Source organism: Gracilinanus agilis, chromosome 6 (assembly GCF_016433145.1).
Source record: "Gracilinanus agilis isolate LMUSP501 chromosome 6, AgileGrace, whole genome shotgun sequence".
Lineage (NCBI taxonomy): Eukaryota > Metazoa > Chordata > Mammalia > Didelphimorphia > Didelphidae > Gracilinanus > Gracilinanus agilis.
In genome coordinates, this window is record NC_058135.1 from 278874215 (window position 1) to 278892248 (window position 18034).

At 47.5% G+C, this 18034-nt stretch overlaps 2 protein-coding genes across 2 annotated transcripts; one reads left to right on the forward strand and one right to left on the reverse strand.

Moving 5' to 3' along the window:
- The first annotated feature begins 547 nt into the window (after positions 1–547).
- On the forward strand, positions 548–1722 carry SELENOH (selenoprotein H). The gene is made up of 4 exons (XM_044681116.1): positions 548–785; positions 877–1022; positions 1283–1413; positions 1569–1722. Exons 1-3 carry the CDS (start codon positions 661–663, stop codon positions 1381–1383), a joined length of 372 nt encoding a protein of 123 aa, XP_044537051.1. The 5' UTR covers positions 548–660; the 3' UTR covers positions 1384–1413; positions 1569–1722.
- Positions 1723–2204: 482 nt separating this feature from the next.
- Positions 2205–16582, reverse strand: BTBD18 (BTB domain containing 18). The gene is made up of 2 exons (XM_044682211.1): positions 16459–16582; positions 2205–4225 (listed from the first exon to the last, which is right to left on the reverse strand). The coding sequence occupies exons 1-2, from the start codon at positions 16580–16582 to the stop codon at positions 2205–2207; spliced, it is 2145 nt and encodes a 714-aa protein (XP_044538146.1).
- Positions 16583–18034: the final 1452 nt, after the last annotated feature.

An 18034-nucleotide genomic window follows, 5' to 3' on the forward strand; every position in this document is an offset into this window, starting at 1 on the left:
TCTCCTTCCTGCTCTGCAGACAGTCATTCACTACCCATAAACAATGGTAGCCCCTGCCCTCTCTGTGTCTGTGATCACAAACTGGAACTTGAGCTTCCGGGCGTGGGATCTTGGGAGAGGCGGTGCGCGAGAGCGTGCTCCCGTTTACACCGAAGGAGGGGGGCGGAACCCTAGAGTTCCGACTACAGTACTCTGAAGCTAGGGCCGAGGGCTGACTGGGAGGAGCCTAAGAGTTTGGCCAGAAAGGGTGTGTCCATGTGACCGGCGGGAGGGGGCGAGTCGAAGTGCATACCATTTAGCAGACGGAGGGGTGGAAAAAACATCCCTTTTACTTGCCCCGCAGCTAGTTAGACTTGTCTCTGCCGATAAGCTCCTGGAGTTTGCCGAGAGTAGCCTGTTCCAGAGAGCAGAGCAGCGGATGTCTGCACGACTGGTATCACTGGTATCTAACCCGATTCACCTCCCCCCCCCACGTTTTGGTGCCACGTGGTTGCGCCCCGAGGTCCCGCCCTCCACGTGGGGATGGGCGGGGCTAGGAGCTGCGCACGCAGTCCGGGGTCGCTGAGCTAGGAGGCGCGCGGGGATTCCAGGTCCGCGGTCTGCACGTGTGTGGGTCTCACCGGTGCCTCGGTTCCACATCCCTTCCAGGACTCGGGTGCTATGGCTCCCCGCGGGAGGAAGCGTAAGGCGGACGTGGCTGCAGCTGGCTTAGCCGAGAAGCCAGAGAAGCTGGCGCAGGGCGGCGAGGAGGGCGCGGGAGAAGCCCGCGTGGTCATCGAGCACTGGTGCGTCGCGGGGGGCGGGAGTGGGGGTGGGGATGGGGAAGCAGGACCCCGGAGCTGCCCCCACTCACGGCCTCCGGCCTTTTCCCTGCAGCCAGAGCTGACGTGTGTACGCGCGCCACGCCGAGGCCGTGGGCCAGGCACTGCGCCTCGCCAGGCCAGGGCTGCCCGTACTGCTGAACCCCGCCAAACCCCGCAGGAGCAGCTTCGAGGTGACGCTGCTGCGCCCCGATGGCAGCCGTGAGTGGGGTCCCCTGCGGAGGGCGAAACGGGAGTGGGCGAGCAGGCGGGCCGGCCCCCTCGGGCTGGTGCTTAGCAGCGGCAATGAATGCCTTTGCTGAAAGGCACGGAGGGGGCGTGAGGGACTGAGGCTAAGTAGAGGTGAAGGCAGACTCACGGATGCTCGGGCAGCGGGCTCCGTGCGGGGGCGGGGAGGGCTTCCCTCGTCCGCGGTTACCGTCGGAGAAGCACTTCCCACGTCTTGTCTCCTCTTCCCCCAGGAGTGGAGCTCTGGAGCGGCATTAAGAAGGGGCCCCCACGAAAACTGAAGTTTCCTGAGCCAGCGCAGGTGGTGGAGGAGCTGAAGGCCCGGTTGGTTTAAGCGAGGCCAGCGCAGGACTTCCACGAGGAGGTTTGTCTCAGCGGACAGGCTTGAGCTACCCTGGGGGGGGGGAGGGGGCGGGCCTTCTGCGGTCCAGCCTGGGAAGAGCGGAGCATCCTGCACGAGGCCTCGGGCTTCCCCCGCCCCCGAAACTCAGACCCCTACGTTGTCCCCCTTTGTTGCAGCTGCCTGTCCCCAGTGAGTTTGGAGCGTCCATGATGGAACCTGACCAAATCTGCCAGTCACGTCCCTGAAGCTCGGGCTCCTTCCCCTGGAATGGCGGCGCTGCGTGGCGTCCGGCGATGTTGTTACATTGTTAATAAAAGGCTTTGATAGGAACTTGTGGGGCCGCAGGAGTGCCGGTTATTGGCGGGACGGGGCTGACACACACACCACGCACAGGGAGGCTTTAAAATGGTTTATTGAGGGAAGTGCATCTCCCCGACTCGCTTCCTGAGTGCAGAAGGGCCTCCCGGGTTTCCAGCAGAGGGCAAAGGCCTGAGAAGCTGATGGAAAGGGCTGAAGGGCCTGCTCTGGGCTCCCCCCCATTGCCACCTCTAAGGCCCTTCCTGGGCCTGTGCACCAGCTCCTCCAGCCGCTTTCTCTACCGGTTGTCACTGAGGCCTCCCCAGGGCCTAGGAAAGGCTCAGCATGGGATGGAGGCAGGGAGGCCTGGAGCGCCGTCCCAGGAAGCCCCGGCTAGTACTGGTGCAGCTGAGCGCTCCCCGCCCCCTGCTCACGTCCTGCCCGCGTCCTCCTCCTCCTCGCCTGACCCGGAGCTCTGCCAGCTTGAGGGAGTCACTTCGCCCAGCCAGCACCAGCTACGTCAGCACGTCCACCTCAGTCTCGGACTCTGACGAGGGGTCGGGCCACACAGACAGGCCGTGGAAAGGGACCTGCCCGACCTGCGCCGTCCAGTCCACCACATCGATCTCCCCTTCCTCCTCCAGGCTGCCCGGGGAAAGGCTCAGCTTGCTGGAGCCGTCGAGCACCTCCTTGATCTCGGGGCACGTTACCCCTGGCTCTCCCTCAGGGTACAGCGTGTCGTCCACCACGGACGCCTTCCCGTAGCCTGTGTCCACCCAGCTGGCACAGGGAGGCGACAGGTCTCCGTAAGGTGCGTGGAAGTGGATGGGGGACCCCGAGCAGAGCAGCTTGTCCCCCTGGCCCTCGGCGCGGGGGTCGCCAGGGGCAGCCTCTGAAGTCCAGGCGGGGGGCACAGCCAGCTCTTCCCCTTCGCTCCCCTGGGAGGCCACGAGGGAGCTGAGGGGCTCCCCCGGCCCCTTGTCGTCCCTGCCCTTGTCGGAGTCCTTCTCCAGGCCGGGGAAGTCCCTGGGCCAGAGCTCCACCTCGGGCAGACACCACTCTTCCCCCTCGGCCCAGGTCTTCTCCGGCTCGGTCAGGGCGAAGGGGGGGGTCTTGGAGTTCCCGGCCCGGGGGCTCTCCAGGGAGTCCACGGAGGGGCCGATGTCCGAGTCGCAGAGCATGAAGTCCAGGATCTCCTCAAGCTCACTGGTGGCGGCGGCGCTGGTGATGCGGTACTCCTCGGCCTCGCACGGCTGGCCCAGCAGGGCTGGGACAAACTCGTAGGGCTCCCTGCAGTCCCCACTCAGCATGGCGGCCTTCTCCACCATGTCTGGCACGTCAGGGCACTCCGCCTTGACCTCCGCCTGCTCTGGGAACTGACCGGTGGGTGTGAGCGCCTCCTGCAGCCTGGTGCAGGCTGGCGCATCTAGTGGGCACTGGGCTACCTCAGCCCCGGGCTTGTCCTCTTCCTCCAGCCCCCCTGCCTCCTCGGCGGCCTCCCCACCGAGCCCCAGGGGCTGCTGGCTCTCCTGGGGGTCTCGGGAGGGTGACTCCTGGACTACTTCCCAGCAACTCCCGTTGACGATCTTGCGCAGCTTCACCCGCCCCACCTGTCCCTCCTCGGCTGAGTCCGAGCTGGGCGCCCTGGCCTCGGGGCTCCGCTTCTTGTTGGTGCCCAGCTTGGCGGGCAGAGAAGGGCTGGCAGTGCCCTCCGGAGGGCCCACCTTCCCTGGCCCCGGCTCCTCTTCTGGGACCTCCTTGCTCAGAGTCTTTTGGCGCCACAGGCGGCGGCCGGGCGGTGTGAGCCCTGGAGTGGCCCCTGCCACGGCGCCCAAGGACTTGGCCGGGCACACATCGGGGGACAGCTTGGAGCGACTCAGCCGGATCTTCCTGGGCAACAGGGGCTCGTCCACCGTGGGGCTGGGAGGGAAGAGCTCAGTGGCGGCCGGGCCTGGTACGCGTCTGTTCTCCTTGGGCCCCGGCGCCTGGTTCTTGGCGGAGGAGCTCTCTGCCTGGGCAGGTGGGCACACGCGGGCTTTGCCCTTGGCCTCGGGCAGGCTCTCGGCACTCTGCCCCCCACTCTCTTTCGGGGTGTCGTCCTCCTTTCCCAGGAGCTTCAGCTTCACGGCCCCGGGGGCGCAGGCTGCCTGGGGAGGAGGCAGGGGAGTCCGGGGCCGCCGGCCGGGCCCCACCACTCGGGCTGAGATGGGGGCAGTGGGTGGGGGCTGCAGGCACTTGCGATTCAGGCGCCTGCCCTGGGCCACCCGCACCAGCTTCCCCCCTTCCAGCTGCAGCGACTCAAGCTCCGACACACGAAGCTGCCGGGCGGCCAAAAGCACATCCTGGGCTTCCTCCCGGGAGACCTCCATCTCGGACGTGTACAGGAAGTCCACCAGCTTGCGCAGGGTCCCGATCTTCAGGCCCCCCAGCTCCAGCACCACCTTCCGGCCCTGGGCTGGCCGCTCTCGCTCCAGGCGCTCCGTGAAGAAGGGGCTGCAGGCTGAGAGGATGCAGCAGTGAGCTGGGACTGCCTCACCTGGAGGGGAACCCACCCAAACACGTCAGGTCACCAACGGGAAGTCGGGGCAGCGGATGGACAAAGCGGGCCCCCCTCCCCACCCCGTGAGAAATCGAGGAAAGGGTCATCAGGAGGGATGGAGGGGCCGAGAACAGAAGGACAGAGCAGAGCTCTTCCCTCAGGAGAGGAGGAGATGAGCCTCACTGGAGGCTGGGCCGGGCCCCAAGCCCCATCCTAAAGCTGTAAAAAGGAATTACCGCAGAGGTGTGAAGGGATTAACCGGCCTACAGTGACAAGACAGGGAAACCACAGAGACAGGAAGTAAGGCAGGAAAAGGGTATAAAAAGGCGCCAGAGTCAGTTGGTCAGTGGGTCAGTTGCTGACAGTTAGGACTGGCGGTGGGGTGGCTGCTGGGAGTGTGTGGGGTTGGTGGTTGGCGTTCAGTTGCTGGAATATAAAGGCAGGTCTGAGTTTACTGAGAGGGCTTTTTGGGTTTGGGGCTTTTGGTGTGGGCTGTTGGGTTTTTTCCTTTCTTGAAATTTTTAGGAGGTGGCTGGTCTTCTCTGACAAACCTGACTGGGGTTGGTTTAAACACTGATTGGGTTGGAACTTTATGGGGTGGTGGTTATTAGCAGTAGATATAGGCAGTTTGGGGTAGTAATTATAGAATAACTAGTATAGACATTAGGAAGTTTTCTTTCTCGACCTCTTTCCTATATTTTTCTCCTTTACTATATTCATTTTACTATATTCTTTTACTATCTCTATTTTAATTAAACTAAATTGTTAATTGTTAAAAGCTGCTAGAAGTTTTCTTTTCTCTGGCTTAAAGGGATAATAATAATTTACAACTGTACTATTTCTCATTAAAACTTAAATTATTAAAAGCTGCAGACAGAAGACCTGAGGGATGAGGGCTGCTGTGGGCACCAGTTCTTGTGACTTTTGCACACAGCATATGAATGAAGAGGGGCTGTTTTAAATTCCATCAAAACCTTTTACAAAGTTGATGGAAATGTCTTAGTTTCTTTGGCTTCTGGAGACCAAAGGGAACTTGGGTTGCCCCAACAGCTCACAAATAGATAACATCAGGTGGCACAGTATTCTGTGAGCCAACCTGGAAATCCCTGGCATCTGTGGTCCTTTGGGCCCTTATGCTGTGGACAGGGATTTGCTCTACACATGGTGAGCCCTTAAATGTTTGGGTTGTTTTTCCGTTCATTCCTTCTTAGAATTTTCTAATTTTCTCACTGGGTAATGCAAGCGAACTGATATTATTTGTGATGTTCCAACATTCCTACAGAGCTCATCAGTCACAGGAGCCTTTCCCTGCAAGTTAAGGGTTTTATGTATTTGAGGCTATTTCTCTCTTCTCCATAAAATCTGTTGGCATTCATGTATAATATTACAGGTGAAAAAAGTATAGGCACCTCCCTCTGAATGAACAGCCTGAAACTATCTTCCTAGCAATGGCCGGACAATTTGGAGGCACAACTGCTGAGAAAATACCACTAAGAGGCCTAGGCCCCTGTGCTCCTAACCCCAGGACATCAAAGAAAGAGGAAAAGGACCCATATGTCCATAAAAACATTTCTTAACTTTTTATAGTAGCCCAAAATGGGAAACTTGAGGTTTTTCTCTTGGGGAAGGGGAAGTTAAATTATGGTATATGAATGTAATGGAATATCACAGTACCAGAGGAAATAACAAAATGGTCTTTTAGGAAAAACTTAGAAAATTTCTATGAACTGATGAAGAAGGAAGTGAGCAGAACTAGGAGAATAATTTATACCAGTGATTCCCAAAGTGGGAGCTACCACCCCCTGGTGGGTGCTGCAGCAATCCAGGGAAGCCATGATGGCTATTTATCTTTCCTACTAATTGCTATTAAAATTTAAAAAAAATTAATTTCCAGGGCGCTAAGTAATATTTTTTCTGGAAAGGGGGCAGTAGGCCAAAAAAGTCTGGGAACCACTGCTCTATATAGATATCAACATTATGGAGAAAAATAGTTTTGAAAATCTTTAGAATTCTGGGTGTAAGGATAAATGACAAGTCCAGAAATCTGAAGGAGAACCCCACTACTTATCATTTGTTAGAGAACTTATATGAAGAGAGATCTATTTTCAGATATGATTAATACAGAAATGTTTTGCTGGGCTATGAATGCTTATGAGGCTTTTGATATTCAGTGGAAAGTTAAGATATTGTCAGACTATAAATGCATGTAAAAATAAAGCAATATATTTACTAAAAAGGAAGAAATCACAACTATTAAGGAAAACTCATACAACTCATACAAAACTGCTTCCTAACTGGTCTCTCTCAAATATGTCCCCCTCCACTCCACCTTCCATTAAATCCCTTTCCTGCTTAGAATGCAAGCTCCCTTGACGGCAAGGATACTATTTTTTAAACCTGATCATCCATCTAAGAATCAAGACTATCAATTCCAAGGCAAGAGGGCAGTGGGGGATAAGTGACTTGCCCAGGGTCACATAGCTAGTAAGGCAAGTCAGAGTTGAACCAGGACTTCCCAGTCTCTTGAGTGGCTCACAATCCACTGAGCTACCTAGCTCTCTTCCTCCTCCTTTCCCTGAAGCTTCAAATTCCTTGGAGGGGAAAGAGAGAGGATAGAGATAATGAAGGGGAAATCCAATATGACTCCACCAAGTACAGGCCTCAAGGACTCCCAGGTGGAGATGGTACTCTCAGAAGAGGTGACAGGTCATACCAGGTACGGAGTAAGAAGTCCAAAAGGTTTTGACCAGCTAAGACTGTCCAGAGTCAAATTAAGATGGCAATGAATAGAGATCAATGTTAAGTCTTACATTTGGATTAAAAAATAAATTCCCTAAGTAATGGATGTGTGGGTGGTATAGTGAGGCAGCAGCTTCTCTGGAAAGGATCTGAGGTTTTTAGTGGATGGTAAAGGTTAATACTAACAAGCAAACGAGAAAATGTGTGAAAGGAAACCATTTATTAAGCACCTACTATGATCCTGTAACAACCCTGGGAGGTAGGTGCTATCATCATCTCCATTTTACAGCTAAGGAAACTGAGACAAAATTAAAGTGACATACCCAGGGTCATACCCCGAGAAATGCTGGAGGCCAGAGATAAACTTGGGTCTGATTCCAGGCGCTGGGCTCTGGTACTCTTGCCTTCCAACACTACTTAAATGCAACAGTAGGCCATTTAGAGGGCCCTGTATCTGGGACGAGAGAGTGTCCTACTCAGACCCCAACTAGAATACTGGATTTAGTTCTAGTTACCACATTTTAAAAAGGTCTCTGATAAGCTAGAAAACATCTAAAGAAGATACCTGGAATGGTGAAGAGCCCCAAGTTCATGAAATGAGAGCTTCAGTTAAAGAAACATCTCCAGTCAGCCTGGAAATGAGGAAACTGGAAAAGAGAAGACTTTTATGAACTTTTGCAGAGTGAAATGAGCAGGACCAAGAGGACAATTTATGTGACAAAAACACCACCATATGGAAAAGTGACTTGGAAAGTCTTCGGAACCCTGAGCAGTCATGATCCTGGGAGTGAAGACCTCAGGAAGCAGCTGGAGATGGAAATGTTTTGGCCATCATCAAAGTGAGGAATTCTTTATGTTTGACTATCATGTTTGGGTTTCTTGTTTTTGTCAGTGAGCAGGAGTGGAGGGGAAACAGAAAGGAGAGAAAATAAAATTTTTGTTAATTGAAAAAATGAAATTAGACAAAGGAAAGGATAGATGGCCACAGCAATATGTTTCAGCAAGGCCTCTTCAGGGATATGGATTTGATTAGATGGCACTGAGGTGACTCCAAAGCTCTGTCAACTCTGTGCCCATAATCTGGGACTCCTGCCTCCTAGGCCCACGTTTCTTTCACTTTAGAATTACCTTGACATATATATGCAAGTAAACAATACATAAATGTAATATTGAATTATAGGCAATGAAGTATCCCCAGTGCCTTTGTGCAAAGTGTCGCACCAGCAGTCAGAAAGATCTAGATTTGACACCTACTTCTTGGCATTTATTAACTGTAGGACTGGCAAGTCAGTGAAAGTCTCTAAGTCTCTTTCCTGTAAAATCTGTAAAATGGGATCATACCTTAGTATCTACCTCAAAGCGCTACTGGGGGATCAAATGAGATCAAACACTAAAAGTTATCTGCCAATTTAAAGGGCTACAGGAAAAAACAGCTATTATTATTAGACCATAAAACCATTATTATTAGACAACCACAGGAACTCTCTACAAGTATATCATAAGTGTTGGCCAATGGAGAAAGGGGAGCTAGGAAAGCCCCAAAAAATTGTGCAACACAAAGTTGCTAACTTCAGAATCTCAAAGTTCATTACTGATGATCAGTTCCCTCATGGGACATGCTAGCAGTCTTTGAGTGGGGCCTCATCATTTTTTTAAATGCAACACCACAAACCAAAAGAATGAAAGAAGCTCACCTGGGGAAATTTGAGAGAGAAAACATAAGAATTTGCTCACAAAGACTTTTTTTTTTTTTAAAAACTCTTACTTTCTGTCTTATTAACAATTTTTAAGAGGACAAAGATTAGGCAAATGGGGTTAAGTCATTTGCCCAGGGTAACATAGCTATGGAAGTGTCTGAGGCCAGCTTTGAACCTGGGTCCTCTCAACTTCAGGTATGGTGCTCTATGCATTTTTTTAATTTTTAAATTTTTTTATTGATTAATTAATTTAGAATTTTTTCCAATGGTTGCATGATTCATGTTCTTTCCCTCTCCTATTCCCTCCCCCAGCCCGGAGCTGATAAGTAATTCCACTGGTTTTTATTTATTTGTTTTATTTAGAATATTTTTCCATGGTTACATGATTCATGTTCTTTCCCTCCCCGTCCCGTAGCCAACAAGCTATTGAACTGGGTTTTACATGTATCATTGATCAAGACCTACTTCCATATTATTAATATTTGCAATAGAGTGATTGTTTGGAGTCTACATCCCCAATCATATCCCCAATGAACTATGTGATCGATCATATGTTTTTGTTTTGCATTTCTACTCCCACAGTTCTTTCTCTGGATGTGGATAGAGTTCTTTTTCATATGTCCCTCAGAATTGTTCCTGGTCTATCCACTATGTTACCTAGCTCCCCCCAACACTTTCTAAAGTTATAAAAATGTATGTTCATAGGGCCAGAAGGAGTGCCATTAAAAAATGAGTGAATTCAATGTCCTGTTTTGACAGATAAGGAAACTGAGTCACAGAGAGAAGTGATTTGGCCAAGGTCACAGTAATAATTAAGTCAACAGGTCAGAAGCTGACTCCAAATTGGATGTCTCCAAATTGAGACTTCTTGCCATCTTATTACAGCAGTCTCCAGCTGGTGATTTCTAATGTAATATAATTCCTTTTAAGGAGCAAAGAAAAAATCCCTATCATCTCGCCAAAAAGAAAAAAATCCCGAAACCACCCACAAACAGACTGATAACAATCTACTGAGTAGCAAAAAGTTCCACAGACATTTTGAGGCACAAAAGCAATTGCAATAACCCCTAGTGTCTTTAGATTTTAACAAGAGAAAAATCCAGGCAAAATTCAGTCGAAAGATAATTCAACCCATCAGGAGTCACTCAGTCTCAAGAATGACACCAAAGTTCAGTAGGTCACAAATGATAATGGCCTAAGAGAGTTACTGGGTCCAAGAATCTCATTATGGAGAGCAAGAGAGACTTTTGCAGTGACTTGTACTAAGAAAGTATCTTGTCTGTATTTCTACAAGAAAGTGATTTCTGTCAATGTTCCAGCTGGAGAATAATAGGATACACACAGACTTCAAGGAAGGGAAGGAAAAATAATGAATGTATACAAATAGCTAAAAACAAAAAACAAAAACAAATCTGAAGAGAAGGGAGATGGAATGAAGAAAGCAGAGTCCCCGAAGCTATCAGGTAAAGAAGAGCTATGGTTGTTGGCTCCCTGCTCAGGGGTACTGAAACAACTCTTTGTTGATGTGATAAGAATAGAGAGTTCTCTTGCCTTCTGGGAATATTTGTCTAAGACATAACAGAGAACCTTCTTCCAAGACTGGTCCAAATGGATGACTTATCTATTTCTCACTTTTGATGATTCTGGTGGATACAAATGATCAGAGAGCTCATGGTGAGTTGTGTTCTATATACCAGGGGAAAGTAATCAGAAAATGAAGGGTCTTGACCCCATTTTATATGAGGAACAAGGGAAAAAGGTTATTCTCCCAACTTAACCTACAAAGCTGAATTTAATTCTCCAAGGGTGAAAAATGCCCTCTAGAACAAAGACTTTCAAGGTATCTCTAAAAAGCCCAGAGCTGAGCAGCTACTTAAAAATAAGAAAAAATTCTTACCTTCTACCTTAGCATCAATTCTAAGACAGAAGGGCAAGGGCGAGGTAATTGGGATTATGTGACTTGCCCAGGGTCACCCACTTAAGAAGTATCTGAAGCCAGATTTGAACTGAGTTCCTCCCAACTCCAGCTCTGGTGCTTTTTCTACTGTGCTACCTAGCCACCCCTAAGCAGCAACCATGAAATGTAAACACAAAGTCCAGAGGCCTAGAAAGAGGTCATTGTAGTACCCAAAGGGGCAGTATGTAATGGTGTGCTAACATCCTAGAGGGGAAGAGAAACAATTAACTCTTCAGAACTCTTTGTCCGCAAGGAGTATTCTAACCCCTGCCCTCATCCCAACATTAGTCAGGGGGCATGAAAGTGGGGCCAAGTGAGGCAAAAAGCTATCAGTAACAGCATATTGTCAGGAGGGAGCCAGGGCTGTGAGTACAAGTAATAAAGGAAAGCAAGTTTGTTACCCTACGGAGCACATGTTCTTGAGAACTCCATGGGAGTGGTAGGCAGACTGAAGAGAGGCACCAAGATGGCAGGTTACTGGGTTTTTTACAGTGACATCCACGTCTTTGCTGATGTAAAAACAAAGAACACCATAAAAGAGAACAAAGTTCCAAAGGAAGTGCAGACAAGCAGGATAGTTTTGAAAGGAATGTATAGTGTCCTATATGTTTGAATGTTCTACATCTACACTGAAACACTTTTTTGTTTTTTTTGTTAAAACCTTAAAAACAAAATTATTTATGGATTATAAAGCAGTCATCATCAAAACAATCTGGTACTGGCTAAGAAAAAGAGTGGTGGATCAGGTCAATGGATTAGATGCACAAAACCTAGTAATAAATGGCCACAGTAATTCAGTGTTTGAGGAATCAAAAGATGGGAACTTTTGGGACAAAAATATGCTGTTTGACAAGAACTGCTGGGAAAATTGGAAAACGGTATGGTAGAGACTGGGACTAGACCAATATCTCACATCACATACCAAGGCATGGTCAACATGTACATGATTTAAATATGAAGAGTGATACCATAAGCAAATCAGAGTGGCAAAGAATAGTCCACCTGACAAATCTATAGATAAGGAAAGAACTTAGTGTCAAACATGAGATAAAAGAGAGCATTATAAAAGGTAAAATAAATAATTTTGATTACACACACACACACACACTAAATGCAACCAAGATTAGAAGGAAAGCAGAAAGCTAAGAAAAAAATTTTTTTATCTGATAAAAGAACTAAATTCTCAAAAATATAGAGAACTAAGTCAAATTTATAAAAATTCTCTAATTGATAAATGGCAAAAGGATATTGAACAGGCAGTTTCCAGGGAAAGAAATCAAAGTTATCTATAGTCATATGAAAAAAATGTACTAACTCACTCTTATTTAGAGAAATGCAAATTAAAACAACACTGAGGGCACCTCCTCTCACACCTATCAGATTGGCAATTATTACAGAAAAGGAAAATGATAAATGTTGGAGGGGATGTGAGAAAATTGAAACACTAATACATTATTGGTAGAGTTGTGATCTAATTTGACCATTCTGGGGAGCAATTTAGAACAATGCTCACAGGACTCTAAAAACTATGCATATTGTTTGATCTATTAACACAATTACAAGGTCTATATCCCAAAGGCATCAAAAAGAGGAAAAAGGACCTATTTGTGCAAAATATTTATTGCAGCTCTTTTCACAAAGACTTTGAAATTAAGGGGTCATTCATCAACTGGAGAACAGCTAAACAAGTTGTGGCATATGATAGTTATGGAACACTACTAATATGCTATAAGAAATGACAAGTAGGATGATTTCAGAAAAATCTGGAAAGGCCTACATGAACTGATGAAAAGTGTTAGGTAAGCAGAACCAGAAGAACACTGTACACCGTGATAGCAATATTTCTTGATGAATAACTGTGAATGACCTAGTTATTCTCAGCAATGCAGTAATTCAATACAATCCTGAGATTCATGATGAAAAATGTCATCTGCCTTCCAATAAAAAAACGGATGGAGTCTGAATGCAAACTGAAACATACTAAATTTCATTTTCTTTCATCTTTTTTTTCCATTTGAGATCTCTTCCACAAAATTATTAACGTGGAAAAATATTTTTCATGATTATACATGTAAAATCTATATCATATTGCTTACTGTCTCACAGAGAGGGGAGGGCAGTGAGGGAGTGAGATAGGGAAGGTCAGAAGAAGGGAGAGAATGTGGAACTCAAAACTGAAAAAAAAAGAATGTTAAAATTATTTTTACATGTAACTAGGGAAAAATAAAATACTAAATAAAAGCAAGCTCTACAATAAAAAAATACAGAATAAAGTTGCTTAAAAATTAATTTTGGAGCAAACAGAGGTGATGGACTAGCATTCGTGGCATAATGGATACGGTCCTGACCTTGGAGTTAGGAAGACCTGGGGACAGCTCCTACCTTAAGATACTTATTAGCTGTAGGCTTGGGGAAGTCATTTAACCTGTAAAAGTGGGAATAATATGACTTATCTTGCAGAGTTGTAAGGCTGAAACGAGAAAAGGTGAAGTTCTTTGTGAACCTTAAGGAACTATACAAGTGCTATCATTATTGTTGTTGTTGTTGCTGGCTGGGTGGGAGGAGACAGCAGGAAGTCAGTGATTTGCAAATAGCAAAAAAAATTTTTTTCTGAAAGATCAATGAATGAAGAAACAGGCAATTTTATCTTTAATGCTGCTATAGGCAGAAGACAAGAAAAGAGAAAAGTCTGGGAAATAGAACCTTAGTCTGGCCTAGAGGCAGAAAGAGCAGAGGTGGGTGACTCCGCTTCTTCAGACACCCCTCCATCTCTCACTCTCTCTCTGTGTCTATCTGTCTCTCTTCCTCTCTCCCACTTTCTCAGTCTCTCTCAAAACCAGGAAAGCATTCTTAATCTGTCTTGATACTTCCAGCTATCAGAAAGTGAAGATCAACTAAAGGGGCAATTTTTGCTGGAGCAGAAATAATAGAAAGCTTAGAGTTGACCTGACCACATTTTCCTAGAGCTTATGAGAAAGGAGAGGAAAGATGGCTGTATTCTGTCAGCAGAATAAGCTAGCAGATTTCAGAAGAAAGATAGGTAGCATCCATAGGACTCAAATTCTACAGGGGAAGTCAGCTGGGAAGGCTGAATAGGAAATTCTGAGGAGAGAAAGAAAAACAACTCCGACGAGAAGGAAAGGCAAGAGTTGTGTGAAGAGACCAATGTAGAAAAACAGAGAACACAATAGTTTAATACTTAAAAAAATTAATTTAAAAATTAACTTTCATAAAGGACTGCTTGGAGGACAAAAGTAAGAGAAGGTCACAGATAATGAATACAAAGTGCTCTATTAATAGTCTCCTGGGTGCTAGCTCAGAATGACTTGAGGCTGCCAGTGAGGGTACCCACAAAACAAAAAGGAAGAGTTTTTTCTAACCATACTGGCTGAAAGAGAAGGACAAGATGGAGCAGTGGGGTTGTTTGGGATGAGTGGGAAGATGCTAACTGATAACACAGAAGCCATTGTTGTTCAATTCATATTTTGTTTTTCTCTGCCAAAGAGAACAAATGATCCCTGGATTAGAAGAAAATAAGGATGTGGTAGGAGAAGCCTACCTGCCCATAAGAAATTCAGGACTCTGGCCCAAATGTACCACCTGCTCAGAACAAGTTGGTACAATTCTTTAGTCAATATCAGTGATATCTGCAAGACTGGCAAGAAAGAGGGAAGAAACTGCAGCCCTGGAAAGGGCAAATGTGCTCCTCTTCAACATAGAGAAGGGAATGGAGCCTGCAAACCACAGGTCAGTGACTTAAAGTGCAGGGAAATTCTGGAGATGGTCAGTAAAGAGATGATTAATGAGCATCTGTAAAAGACACTGGTAGTTCCAATGTGCCAACATCACTTCATTAAGAATAAATTATATTGGGAGAGGCTTGGTGGCCCAGAGGATGGAGTGTCAGGCTTAGAGACAGGAAGTCCTGGGTTCAGTGTGGCCTCAGACACTTTCTAGCTGGGTGACCCTGGACAAGTCATCCCCATTGCCTAGCCTTTACCACTCTTCTGCCTTGGACCTGATACCTTTCACTTAATATTGATTCCAAGATGGAAAGGAAAGGTTGATTAAAAAAAAAAGAGAGAGAATAAATCATGCCATTCTAATTGTCTTTCCTTTTCTGATGGGCCACCAAACTAGGATATCAAGGGAATGCTAGAGATTGTGTCTGCCTAGCTTTTTATGGCTATCACTAACATTTCTAGAGCAATGTGTAAGGTTTATAAAGGGCTTTACGAAATCCAGGGAGGTAAGTGCTATTAATATCTCTTCCTCTCCCCACCCCCAGCCTTACTTTTTGTCTTTTTTTTTTTCTTTTAAACCCTTACCTTCCATCTTAGAATCAATACTGTGTATTGGTTCCAAGGCAGAAGAATAGTAAGGGCTAAGCAATGAGGGTTAAGTGACTTGCCCAGGGGCTCACAGCTAGGAAGTAAAACCAAGGCTCCATGCTAGGCTCCTAGTTTCACACAGGGGGAATCCCCAAAAACCTTAGTTTATGAGAGGGAGTTTAAGGCCTTCAGGGACAAAGATGGGATTCACACCCAGGTCCTCTGACTCCAAACTGTTTTCTGGATAGTGCCATACTTTGGATTGAATGTTTTTATCAATGGTCTGGATAAAGGCAGAGATGGCATGCTTTATCATACTGACAGATTAATAACAAAGCTGGGAGAGAGGGCTAACAGATTGGAGAAAAATCAAGACCTAAACTTGTAAGACAGAAGTGCAAGGGTTGGTCAACTGGGGTTAAAAGACTTGCCCTAAAACCTAAAAGTGGTCTCAAGAGATTGGAGCCTTCAGATGGATCTAATCGATGAAATTCAATGGAAACTCTCAGACTTGGGTTTAATAAACCAATTTCACAAGTATAGGCTGCTAATCAGACAGTAGTTGGTCTAAAGATCTGGAAGTTTTAGTGGACTACAAGCTGGATCTGAGTCAGCAGGGTGATGCTGTAGTCCAGATGATGTGGGAGGCAGCTGGGTGGCTCAGTGGATGGAGAGCCAGGCCTAGAGGCAAGAGGTCCCGGATTCAAATCTGATCTCAGACATTTCCTAGCTGGGTGACCCTGGGTAAGTCACTTAAACCCCTATTGCCTAGCCCTTGCCACTCTTCTGCCTTGGAACCCACACATAGTATTTGCTCTGAGATGGAAGTTGAGGGTTTAAAAAAAAAAAAAAGAGTAAGAGTCAAAAGACCAGAGTTTGGGGCTGCTGCCTTAGAGAACTTTCTTACCACTCCTTTCAGTTATACCTGGAGCCACACTGCTTCTATTTCCTCTTTCCTCTCTGTCATCACTTCCATCCCAAAGTCCTAGACTTTCTCTCTTCCTCCTCCTCCTCCTCCCCATCAATTCTAGCTTGGATGGCCTGTGCCAACCCATGGCTCCATTCCCTCACCAGGGAACTTTGAGGACAAAGGTGGCCCTGACCCATCATAATGTAAACTGCAGTTTGGGGGCAGGCATCAACTCTGCTTTAGCATTTGGATCCTCAGTGCTCAATTTGATGCTTAGACGTAAAACTTAATTTTTTAATTCATTCATTCGTTTATCTGTTTGTTCATTCACTCATTTGTTCTCTCCTTTTTTTAGTCCATTCATTCTTGTCAAATGAAGACCAGGGGAAGGAAGCAGGATGCTCAGCCAGTGAAAGGAAAGATTAGGGGAATGGGGGCAGTGTTTAGGGAAGGTGGCAAACATAACATAACAAGCTAGCTGCTACTACAACTGCTACTGCTTTTTTCTTTCCTTTTTTTTTTTTTAAACAAAACTCATATCTTCCATTTTAGATCAACATTGTAGGGACTTTTCCTGCGGCGGAGCAGCCTCTTACCTTCTGCCTGCAAGAGAACATCACAGAACACGCCGCTCTGCTGCTGGTGATGGAGCTGCAGAAAAGCCAAGCGGAGGAGCCTGGGATTCCTGTAGAGGATTTTGGGGCTCTCAGGAGAGCACATGATGGTCGTCCCAAGAACACTTTTCCCTGTTCACCAATTGAGTACCTGATAAGTAAGATGTGGTACTTCAGAGATTCCGTTCTACTTTTTTTTTTTTTTAAACCCTCAATTCTAAGGCAGAAGAGCAACAAGGGCCAGGTAATGGAGGTTAGGTGACTCATCCAGGGACACACAGCTAGGAAGTATCTGAGGCCAGATTAGACTAATATTTTATCTATTTTTTTTTCAAGTGGAAAGCAATAAGGGGAGAAAACAACCCAATTGTACAACCTTTCCCCCATAACAATTCAGTGAAATGGGACTGGGGCTAGTACTGTGATGTCATTTTATAGGTGAGCGAACTGAGGTTCAAAGAGATGAAAGGATTCTCAGTCCCCAACTAAGTGCCTCGGTGGGAATGGCAGCCAACTTTCTCCGGAATCCAAGCTCTTTCCACTCCCTCCAGCCATGTGGAAAGATAAGGAACCTGAGGAACCTGGGGCTCCTCCACAAAGAAGTCCCTAGGAAAGGCCCCTTGGGTTTCCTAGACCCCAGCCCTTTCCTGGGTGGCTATGGCCTGCTGCATCCCCACTAACCAGCAGGGGGTGCAGCGTGTTTATGAGCCTTGACTGCCCAAGGAGCAGGACTGAACACAGGGAGAACAGGGAACCACCAGGGCCCTTTGCCTGCTGGGCCCCCAGTCCCTGAAGGAGGCCTGGCTCTATCCCTGGGTCCACACTGTGGTCTGAGGGATCTGTGCTCCCGAGAGGGCTGCATCTTCTGTCACTGGTTTCTCTCTATTCCCGCACATTTCATCACGTCTCTGGGCAGTGGTTCAGGAGGGGATCCCTAGCCTAGGAGACCCATCCTCCAGTGCCTTTTGTCACCAGCTCTCACCTGGACATGAAGCTCTTACAGGTGCCCAGGCCCTGCGGGGGGGAGAGAAGGGAAAGAGGTATGCCTGGTGTGATAATTATATTTTTTCTCCCTTACACCGGTGCCCAGCGGAGGCCTGGCATAGACATGAGGGCTGGGGGCAGGAAGGAAGGAACTTATGATGGGGGGAGTGTAATCACACGCTTTCTAACCCACATCTTCTGTCTCAGAATCAGTACTGCAAATTGGTGCCAAAGCAGCAGGGCCATAAGGGATGGGCCACAGGGTTAAGTGACTGGCTCAACTAGGAAGCCTCAGAGGCCAGATTTGAACCTAGGCCTGGGTTCCTAGCTGGCCAGTCACTTCACCCCCCCCCCCCCCATCCCTCCAGGTAGCACAGCTGGGAAGCCCCAAGGCCAGGCCTGAGTGGGTCAGGCAGTATTTGAGGTGGGCCCTAAAGTGAAAGCTGGGAGCACAAAGAGGCTGCTGGGAGGGGGCCTTCCCGTGGGGGAGGGGAGTAACATGCTGCTGGCCTGGGACCTGGGGGCTGCTCAGGGAGAGGAGAAAGGCTAGACCTCTAGAAGGTTCTAGTAGCAC